We start from the raw sequence: 10,322 nt of genomic DNA on the forward strand, positions 1-10,322 counted from the left end.
GACCAGGCTGGTCTCAAACTCAGAAATCCACCTGCCTCTGCCTCCCAAGGGCTGGGATTAAAGGCGTGTGCCACCACTGCCCAGCCCCTGTTGTCCTAATTCTTAAGCTGAGAAAACCAAGGCTATATACAGCAAGTTCTACCATAAGTTGGGAGCAGAGAGGGACTTAAAGTCTATCTCTCCTGACTGATGAGTCCTGTGCTCATTTGGGCGATGTTAGCATGAATGCCAGCACATGATGAGTCACCCCTTCAATCACATACACCCTTCTGTTGCACGCAGTCACGGTGGTTCACACCCCCACCCCCAACCCCGGTGTTGATGCTGCGGGTCCAAAGCCCTCTTCTGCCTTTCCAGTGTGTTTTCCTATCTGCTAGGTGCTGCTGGATGAGGAGAGAGATGCCATGGCGAAGTCCCGCAGGCTGGAACGCAGTACCAACAGCTTCAGCTATTCCTCTTATCACACTCTGGATGAGGCAGGTCCACCTGGGCAAAGTCTAGACGATAAGGCTTCTGAACCCCTTGGGATTTTGAGGATCAGGCAGAGACCAGAGAAGGATTTCGAGACTATAGAGACTGTAAACGTGGGAGAGTGCAGAGAAGAGATCTTAGGCGAAGGGATGTTTGGTGGTAGATAGCCCTAAGGGGTCCAGAAACAGACAAAGGGAATAACAGCTGAGAAGCACATCTAGGTAGACTCAGTCTACGAAATGGTTTGTTGGTTGGCACGTTAAGGTGCTCATCTATTCTAGGCCAGAACAAAGGAGGTGGAGGCTGCCTTCATAGCCCATCTCCTGACTAAATGATTCATCGATCTCTTTGTGATCAGTCCTGGTGTTCCATGGCCCCAGATGTGGATTCTTGAAAGCATAAGTGCATCAATCCAGGCATACTGGGAAAGCCACGCTCGTGGAAATAAGCAGTTGCTCTTACTTGGCAAAAATGTATGATGTCGTGACACCCAACTAGATGTTAGTGATGGACACTGTGTTTAAGAGAAAACATACAGGCGAGAGCAGGAACTTCCACTCCAGAAAGAAACTCAAGGAACAGACCTCATTTACCTATTAAAGGACATGACATTATTGATATTGTCTACTCTATCATTCTTCTCATTTCCCAAGACCTGTAATGGAGAATCCATTTTCTTTCTAATGTTTATTCATTGCTATATATGTATTGAAAGGACAAGAAAATGAACTAATATCGACTGTCACTGTTATTGATGTCAATAACAGTGTCAATTTATTGATGTCAATAAATAAAACACTACCCTTCTCTTCAAACTACTGAGTCTAGGAGGAGTGAAAATGACATAAAACAGTGCTCCACAGTTTATGAGATCTGTTAAATGGATAAAACAGACTACAGGGTGAAGGCGAGAGAATGAATTTTCAACAGAGACACCCATGTAGGTCATGTCTAGGAATTTATTTATTATTATTTTTTAGACAGATCTTCCTATGTAGCCCAGGCTGGCTTGAATTGCTGGTCCTCCTGCCTTTGGTTCCCAAGGACTGGGAAGATAGACATGTGGTATCAGAGGCAGCTCATGTCTAGGATTTGAGTGAGCTCAGTACATGCTGTTCTTTCTGGTGAGGTGCATGTGTAGTTCTGTGTGAGCAGAAAGAGCTTGGTGTTCTAGCCAGGCCACAACTCGATGTCCTTTAGCTCTGAGGGTAGCTTTAGGATTTGTAATTCTTGATCTATGTTCCTTTAGACTCCCAGGGGAGGTAGGAAGCAATAAAAAAAAAAGTGGGGTGGATGAATGAGCCCCATTTGCTGACATGCTTGGGGCTCACCCCTCTCCCCACTTAAACTCTCTTTCTGATAAGACTTCTTCATTTTCAGATATATAGTTGGATCGACAACTTTGTAGCTGAACATTCTAATCTTGTCTCCAAAATTCACATTGGCAAGAGCTTTGAAAATCGGTCCATTCTTGTCCTGAAGGTAAGAGCCCACTGAATCAGGCCGTAGACTACAGAGTGAGCGTCTTTATCCTAAGATTGAGTTCATTGGTAAGTGTCTGGGCAGGAGTTTCTGGCTAGGGAAGATGTATGCATCCCGTGCTACAGATCCATGAGCTTGTGTCATCAGGGACTCACCCTTGTAAGTATGGACAGGTGGCAGTGCAGTGACCTGGGCAGGAAGTAGTGGAAGGTGCTAAAGAGACAGGGCTGTGGAGTGTCAGTTGTCACCTCAGCTCGGGGTAAGTGTGGGTGAGTCAGCGTCCTTCCTGTTGCCAAACTTGCTTCACCTGCTAAGTGAGAACAGAGGTGCATATAGGATTCAGTTGACAATGACTGAGGTCATCTGCCTTAGACAGCTCCATAGATGGGCATGCAGCTCTGGAGAAATCTTCCAGCCCTTCATGGGGGCCACTGAATACAGCTTGAACAAATATGGTCACTGTAGTGCCCTTGGTCATGAAGGAGCAGGATGAGTAGTAGCACAAGCCTCAGAAAAGACTCAATTTATATATATAGCCCATGCTCCAGCGTGTGAACCACAGGGGCACTCGGCATAGGTTGTCAGGGGGGATAGGTACTAAGCTCTCATATGGCTCTGGTGCTTCTCAGCAGCCATGTAGCCTTGCCTGACTTTGCCGTGACTGAACTGGCTTCTACTTTGATCTCTCACTGAGGCATTACCACAGTCTCTCACCAAGCCTTTGCTCCTCAAAGTGTGGCTTTGTACATCCGTACATACCCTCATCACCCAAAAGCCCGAGCATTAGCAATGCAAACTCTGTACCCCTCCCTAGATCCACTGCACCACGGCCTTCATATTGTTTAATATTTCCATGAGACACGTGTGGCCATTGAAGTTTGAGAGGCACAAGTCCTAAGATACTTCCAGTCTTGAGAAATTCTGTGTTTCTGGTCGGGTGACTCTGCCTTCCAAGAATAGCACTGTAAGGCAAAGGCCACACCATCTGTTCAAACTTTGTAGGTGGATGTGCATAGACCAGCATGTCCTTGTCGTCTCAGGTTAAGTTCTCTGACATACAGATTCATTCCAGACAGTAAGGATGCATCTTTGAGGGACAGCATCATGGCTGTCTTGATCACACCTTTGTTTGTGGTCTGATCCTTTTCCCCCAGTTCAGCACTGGAGGTCCAAATCGCACGGCTATCTGGATCGACACTGGGATTCATTCCCGAGAGTGGATCACCCATGCCACCGGTATCTGGATCTCGCAGGAGGTCAGCTGGGAATGGCAGCTGAGGAATAGCTTGGGACCAGGAGGAAGGGATGCTTGGGTATTTATTTAAAGAGAAGAATTCAACTCAGTTCCCTTAAATTCAGGGTTCTCTATCCCCTCCTGTCCTTGGGAACACTATGATATGCTCTGGCCTTTCACAAGTAGGGAATTCACACTATTTTGTTTTCTGGGTGTTTAAAACTTAATTTTGGTTCTATGTGGGATACATTTGATGACTTCCTGTGGCCACTGGGCCATTTTAGGGTCTTGCTGCACTTCTGAGGAATACCTGGCAAGGGCCAACTCCTGTCACCCTCACTTGCAGATTGTCAATGCATACGACAAAGACCATGTCTTGAAAAAAGTACTGAACACTATGGACATTTTCATAGAGATTGTCACCAACCCTGATGGCTTTGCTTTTACTCATAGCATGGTAAGGATAGCTGGGGATTCCCAACTGTGGTCATCTGGAGTATGTGTTGGGGCAGAGAACTGTCATGGTGGTCTCTGAAGCTGGCTTCTTCAGGAGCTTTCTGCAGAGAGCCTGGCTGGCAAAAAGGGGGCTGTTGAGGTATTGAAGCTATGAGATTAAAACCATCTTGCCCAACAACCTGCCCACTGCCCAAGGAAGCTTCTACTATCAGCCTATGATTAGACTTCTCGCCATGCCTTACTTGAACCACAGATCCAACCTGCTCATTGTTTGGTCTAGGTCCATGTCAGCCCATCCTGTCCCCAGGGCTCCCTCCCTTTTCCCCTTTCATGGGCCAGGATGTCAGCCTTCCCATCTCTGGGGGTGGGCCCAATTAATGAGGCTGCATGACCTGGGCTTTCTCAGAATCGCTTGTGGCGAAAAAACAAGTCAAGTCAACCCGGCATCGTCTGCATTGGCGTGGACCTCAACAGGAATTGGAAGACAGGCTTTGGAGGTATGGCAGCCTGTTGCATCCAGGGGCAGGACTTGAGGAGGAGTGGTTGGTTTTTGGTAGGTCCTCTCATACCATCAGAGTGTGTTGACTCATACATTGGGAGGCATGGACAACACTACTGGCTAATCTATGTATGTCATGACCAGGGTCAGGTGAGCACATAGCTAAGCCTGAGTGTGGGATGTAGGTGAGGTTGCACGGGTGACACATGGGTCTATATGCTAAGACTTCATGGGGACATTTAAGGAAACCCTTAGATATTAAAAGGCAGACACATTGCAAGTATCAGATCCTGAATATGGTAGAGAAAGACTTAAGGAGGCTAGTTCATTCTGGCAGGATTCTACCATCCATGACTGGCTTGGTTTCTAGGTGATCTTTTCTTATTGTTTCTCTTTCAAACACATGACAAAGGCACAGAGAGTAGATAGGGAAACCAAGTCTTCTAGAACACCTGGAGGAAATAACCTGGATTCCAGCAAATCAGCAATTGGATGGGTGGGATTCCAGGAGCAGTCAGGAGAGTCAACAAGATCCACTCAACCTCAGCCCCAGATGTGATATCTATACTCCACAATGAAGACAAGGGTTGGCTCTCCAAGGGAAACCAGCCCCTGCTGTTACCAAACAGATCCATAAGTCTATGGCCAAGCTATCAGTAGAACATTCTATATCTAGGTGTCTGTGGCTTCTTGGAGGTCATTCACAATGAAAAATAAGGAAATTTCTTATTATTTCTTATGAAGGATGGAGAGCAAAGCCCTCAGGGCATATGGTAGTGGGGGCCTGAGGATCAGGGCCATGTGAGAACCACTGTGGCAAGAGATCATAGCTGTGCAAAATTAGACCTGGCTGCCTCCCAATAGACCAGGGTTGACCTAGGTGGGCAACCACGGCTCTCAGGCCTGACAAGACTCACAAATCCTGAGGCATCCCACCCAGTTTAGAGGTAGATAAATCCTGTTTTAAAGAAAATAACATTTGTGGGTCTCTCTGTGAACAGATAAATAAATCTGTGGATATACAATGTAAAAACAACAACAACAAAAACAATTATTGGGGCAGAGGAACCCAAAGGGGCAGAAAAGCTCCCATAATCCCACTACCCAAAGATTAGTGCTTTAATAATTCACCATGTACTTTCAGAGATTTCCCCTTGCTACAAATTACATTTTTAGGGAAGGAAAAATAAACAGCTAATGAATCCATTAGCAGGTACTTGTGAGGCAGGCAGACTCAGAGGACCTTGAGTGTGGACGTCAGAGAGGCAGCAGCTAATTCCCATTTGGTCAGGGGAAGATTGGTTTATTCTGCTTAGCTCAAACCAGAACTAATGGCCAGAAGTGTTCTCCATATTTGGGCACAGCCACCTGGCCGTTGGCAGGGGAACCGCTCTTGCCTGCGTGGGCTGCAAACACAGACAAAGCTTTCAGCCTCCCCCTCTCTGCTCATCTGTTGCTATTTGTCATTCATCAAGTGGAGCAGGTGCAGGAGCTCAACAGACACAACAAACAGGGCCACTGTGGGCTTAGCCTCTGCCAGCCTGAGGGGCTGGTGGGCTCCCCCTTCTAGCCAGGGTCCCCAACCTTAGGCAAGCGACCACCCAACCAAGAAGGGATGTGCTCTTTGCTGACAGAATGGCTGCCTGGGGCCAGGAATAACAGGCAACTCAGGTGGGAAGATCTAGTTCATGGTTTTCATATTTTCTTATATTTTTGATTGTGAGCCTAGCCTTTAACGGCTGAGCCATCTCTCCAACCCTCATATTTTCTTAATTGTTGTATCGTGGGTCGCCTGGAGACCCTCCCTCAGAGCACTGTACCTCCCTCACCTCACTACAGGGAGCATCAGTTTGCAGTAGTCTGCTGTTGGCCCTGGGGACAAGGGGGCTGCTGGAGAGCCCTCTCAAAGCTTCAGAAGTTGGGGAAGCTCTCTGGTCTCTGTAAGGCTTGGATGCAGTCATTTTGGAGAGGTAGAAGGGGAGAGAGTAGGAACTTTCTCTCCGCATGAGTTCCTAATCCACAAATCTTGACCAGCACTGTATGACATGGTTCCAGGGAAAGAAGCAAGTAGGCAGAGCACCTAAGAGAAGCAACAAGTTCAACTACCTAGGAATGGAAGGAAACATAGGCCTGGCAGTAGAGCTGAGTCATTAGAGCAATTCCCATACATGCGCATATGCACGCACGCACACACACACACACACACACACACACACACACACACACACACACACGTACACACACACGTACACACACACCACATACACCTCCTCTCTACACTCTCCTCCAAGTAGCTTCCTTGAGAAAAACTCTCAAAAGCCTCTTCTGTGATTCTCAGACCATCCTGGAGCAACTCTGGGGCTCCATCTTGGTTTTCCTCTGGTGCACAAGTCCATGGGCTTCTAGGGCTATGGCTGGGAACGAAGCTTCAGCAGATACTGTGTCTGAGCCCCTGACCAGCAATGGGTCCCAAAAGAGCTAGCCAGAGGGATGCTGCTTACCAGGTGAGGCTGGGATGGGGGCAGAAGGCACAGGTTGGCTCCGGATGCATCTTCCCAGGCAGGCCTGCCTCTCCGATGGAAACACAGTCAGGACTTAACCCAAAGCACAAGCAAGTGGTGGGCGCTCCCTGCAAACCCACAGAGTTGCTGAGTCGGAGTATGGCTCCCTTCTTCATCCTCATGTGAGGAGAAGAAATCCAACAATAAACATGGCCTAACGCAGAGTTGACCTTGTGGACAAAGTCCCATGTGGCCTGCTTGCTCTCAATGGCACCTCTCTTCCAGTGGTGACAAAGGGGCTTATCTCCAGATTTTGCTTTAGTCACACAGACAGAAGAGAATGCACTCACCCCTTTTCTTTCCTTCTTTCTTTTTCTGAGCTGGGATCTCTCTAGTTAGCTTTGGCTGGCTTCCATGACTCACTCTGTAGACCAGGCTGGCCTTGAACTCATGGAGATCTGTCTGCCTCTGCATCTGCCTCTGCTGAAATTAAAGGCATGCACTACCAGGTCTGACCACCTTTCCCCTTAACAGCCTCAAAACAGGACACATTTTTTGCTCAAATTTTCATTGGCCAGAAGCAGTCACATGACCTCAACTAACTTGCAGAAGGAGTTTGCAAGACGTAAAAGTGTTTGCTTGACACTTTTACACTGTTTTTAAAGTGTTCCATCACACTTTAATCCATTGGGTGGTTTCATCTTGTTTCCAGGAAATGGTTCTAACAAAAACCCCTGCTCAGAGACTTACCGAGGGCCCGCACCTGAATCAGAGCCAGAGGTAGCTGCAATTGTGGACTTCATCACAGGCCACGGGAACTTCAAAGCTATGATCTCCATCCACAGCTACTCTCAGATGGTCATGTATCCTTATGGCCATTCTCTGGAGCCTGTGCCTAACCATGAAGAGCTGGTAAGATTGGCTGGATAGAGTGTGGGAAAGCAGAAAGCTTCTCTCTAGGGAGCTCCACCTGGTACATCTGCAGGTAGCTCCTTCCATTCCCAATCTGAGAGTCTGGACCAACGATAGGAAGAGTCCATGGTAGGAAGAATCAGTAGAGTTGTTCCCATGTGGTCAAGTTCAAAGCTGAAGGAATTGTACTATCTACATACAATGGCTCCCAATCCCATGCTTCTCATAGCTGCTAAGCATGCAAGGGTTGGCCATCCCCTTCCTCTTACTCTCTCTGGCTGTTATTTGCAGTTCAATCTTGCCAAGGATGCAGTACAGGCTCTCTACCAGGTTCACGGGATCCAGTATATTTATGGCAGCATCAGCACCACCCTCTGTGAGTGAGCCTTATCTGCCTGGGGCAGGGCAGCTGCAGCTTGAGTAGTACCACTGACCTACATGGGCTGGGTGGATGGTGGTAGCCAGGCAGCCGTGCCTTAGCAGCATCAGTGCACAGACCCTGTTACAAAGTCCTCCAAGGGGACAGGTTCTCTGTTTATCAGCCTACTTGTGTCAGGGGGAAAACTGGTTGGGGGTGGGCAAAGTCAGGAAGCTTGATGTGATCAGATTCGGGTGGGTTGCAGGGCCCACTTTCCACTTAGGATTCCTCTGTATCCTGTGACTACAACTTCTTCCTTCTTCCCAGGCACTTTTTGGCCCTTTTCTTTTTAGATTCAGCCAGTGGGATCACGGTGGACTGGGCTTATGACAGTGGCATCAAATATGCCTTCAGCTTCGAGCTCCGGGACACTGGACAATATGGCTTCCTGCTGCCAGCCTCACAGATTGTCCCCACAGCAGAGGAGACGTGGATGGCATTACGGACCATCATGACACACACCCTGAATCACCCCTATTAGCCACAGTTCTCAGGCCCTAGCAGTTGGGGTTCATCCCTTTCCCGGAAAGTCCTCCTGAATTAAACATCCCATCCCCAGACTGTTATTGGACCTTTTGCAAATAGAAGCAAATTTGAACAGGCTTCAAATTTGCCTCTAGTGTTGGCTGCCATCTCTTTGGATGCTTAGGTACCCCCTCAGGACAGCTTGTCATGTCTGGGACACTCCACCACCCTACTCACCCCCTGCTGCCTTCAGGAAAATATGAGGCCTGAGTTCTGCCTTTATCTCTCTTTGCTCCCCATTCCTGGGAACAGCCAAAATATACATTGCCCTAACATATTTTGACATTTTAATAAATCTGGAGGGGACTGGGCTTGATTTAAACAACAGAATGTCCAATGGTGAACTTTCTGCCCCCTTGGGGGAGAAGAGGGTCCTTTCCCTATACCCTCTTGGACTGGGGGCAGGATGGAGGGCACATTCAAGGGGCTTACTCAAAGGTTGCACTAACCCCATGTCTGAATCTGAACAAGTCCCTGGTTTGTGACCATCAAGGTTAGGGATGTACTGAGAGAGTAAGAGGGCAGCATTTTGAGACCCCAGTGAGGTGTGTTCTCCAGCATCTGCCATTGGGGAGCAGGGAGAGGGTCTGCTGCTGTTCTATCCTAGAAGCAAGAAATCAATGGAAGGCTGGAAGTGTTTGCAGCAGTCTGAGGCAGGAACACTCGTTTAAGAGCAAGATTTTTATTTGCAAAAGTTAGGCCCTTTGTGAGTGCATGTGCATAAGTGTGTGTGTGTGTGTGTGTGTATGTGTATGTGTGTGTGTGTGTGTGTGTGTGTGTGTGTGTGTGTGTGTAAGCACTCTGGATGCCCACAAGCCAGTTCCTGAGTGACACAGAGGAGAATGAAAGCAGAAAGATGTAGGAAGAAGCCTCTTCAACACAGCCTGCAAAAATGGGAGACATTTGCTGGAAGGAGTCGATTTTAGATGATCAAACCCATATTCACTAGATAAACTAGACAAGGCCCACACTCACTGCAGTGCGGAAGCAGTGAATTACTAAGCATCTGAGGAAGGGGGCTGGGCTGATGTTGGGGCAGCTGTATGAGCTGCAGCTATTGGGAGTTCTGAGCAAGACACACACACACACAAAACCAGAGAGAGAGAGAGAGAGAGAGAGAGAGAGAGAGAGAGAGAGAGAGAGAGAGAGAGAGAGAGAGAGAGAGAGAGAGGAAGAAGAAGGAGAAGGGAGGGAAGGAGGGAGGGAGGGAGGGAGGGAGGGAGGGAGAAGAAGGAGAAGGAGAGAAGGAGAAGGAGAAGGAGAAGGAGAAGGAGAAGAAGAAGAAAAGAAGAAGAAAAGAAGAAGAAGAAGAAGAAGAAGAAGAAGAAGAAGAAGAAGAAGAAGAAGAAGAAACAGAGAAACAGAGACAGAAAGAGAAAATATAGCCTGTATAACATCCTGATGTATTAGCCATTATATGGACATGCAAAAGACCAGCTGTGGAAACCCCATTAGGGTACTTAACCCCTAAAGAACCTGGATTATTTTCAGGGGATGAGCCAGCTATGGAGGAGGTGAGAACATTCTGGTTAAAATGTCCACAAGAAACTGAGGTGTTTTTATTTTTAAAGCTGGAAGTGGTTTAATCAAGCTGGAATTTTCAACCTGAAGTTTTCTGTTAGTGGAAACACGGGGTCATGAGCTACATTAATATAAGCTGTAGATAAATAAAATGGCTTCTACTTCTGCACACTAGAGCCATAGTTAAAACTTTTATGCCTTCTACACAAATATGTTCACTTTATCTTCATGGGAAAGTACATTACTAGTATTAATAAATTCATTTTTAAATTAAAACAAATTTTTTTTTTTTTTTTTTTTTTT

The 10,322-nt window shown here is 47.3% G+C and overlaps 1 protein-coding gene across 12 annotated transcripts in view; it reads left to right on the forward strand.

Annotated features, from left to right (window-relative positions):
- Positions 1 to 8,825, forward strand: part of Cpa5 (carboxypeptidase A5) — a 20,247-nt gene extending 11,422 nt beyond the window's left edge. For 9 of the 12 annotated variants that reach the window (XM_031381421.1, XM_031381422.1, XM_031381420.1 and 6 more), the window contains 8 exons: positions 378 to 476; positions 1,852 to 1,953; positions 3,108 to 3,209; positions 3,534 to 3,644; positions 4,050 to 4,140; positions 7,356 to 7,555; positions 7,847 to 7,931; positions 8,267 to 8,825. In XM_031381421.1, coding sequence (XP_031237281.1) covers positions 378 to 476; positions 1,852 to 1,953; positions 3,108 to 3,209; positions 3,534 to 3,644; positions 4,050 to 4,140; positions 7,356 to 7,555; positions 7,847 to 7,931; positions 8,267 to 8,454 — 978 coding nt within the window. In that variant the 3' untranslated portion in view covers positions 8,455 to 8,825. Of the gene's footprint in view, positions 1 to 377; positions 477 to 1,851; positions 1,954 to 3,107; positions 3,210 to 3,533; positions 3,645 to 4,049; positions 4,141 to 7,355; positions 7,556 to 7,846; positions 7,932 to 8,240 lie in introns of all 12 variants that reach the window. The other 3 variants (XM_031381432.1, XM_031381430.1, XM_031381428.1) reach the window with 3 other exon arrangements.
- The last annotated feature ends 1,497 nt before the right edge of the window (positions 8,826 to 10,322 follow it).

This window comes from Mastomys coucha, unplaced genomic scaffold (genome assembly GCF_008632895.1).
Source record: "Mastomys coucha isolate ucsf_1 unplaced genomic scaffold, UCSF_Mcou_1 pScaffold20, whole genome shotgun sequence".
NCBI classification, from domain to species: Eukaryota; Metazoa; Chordata; class Mammalia; order Rodentia; family Muridae; genus Mastomys; species Mastomys coucha.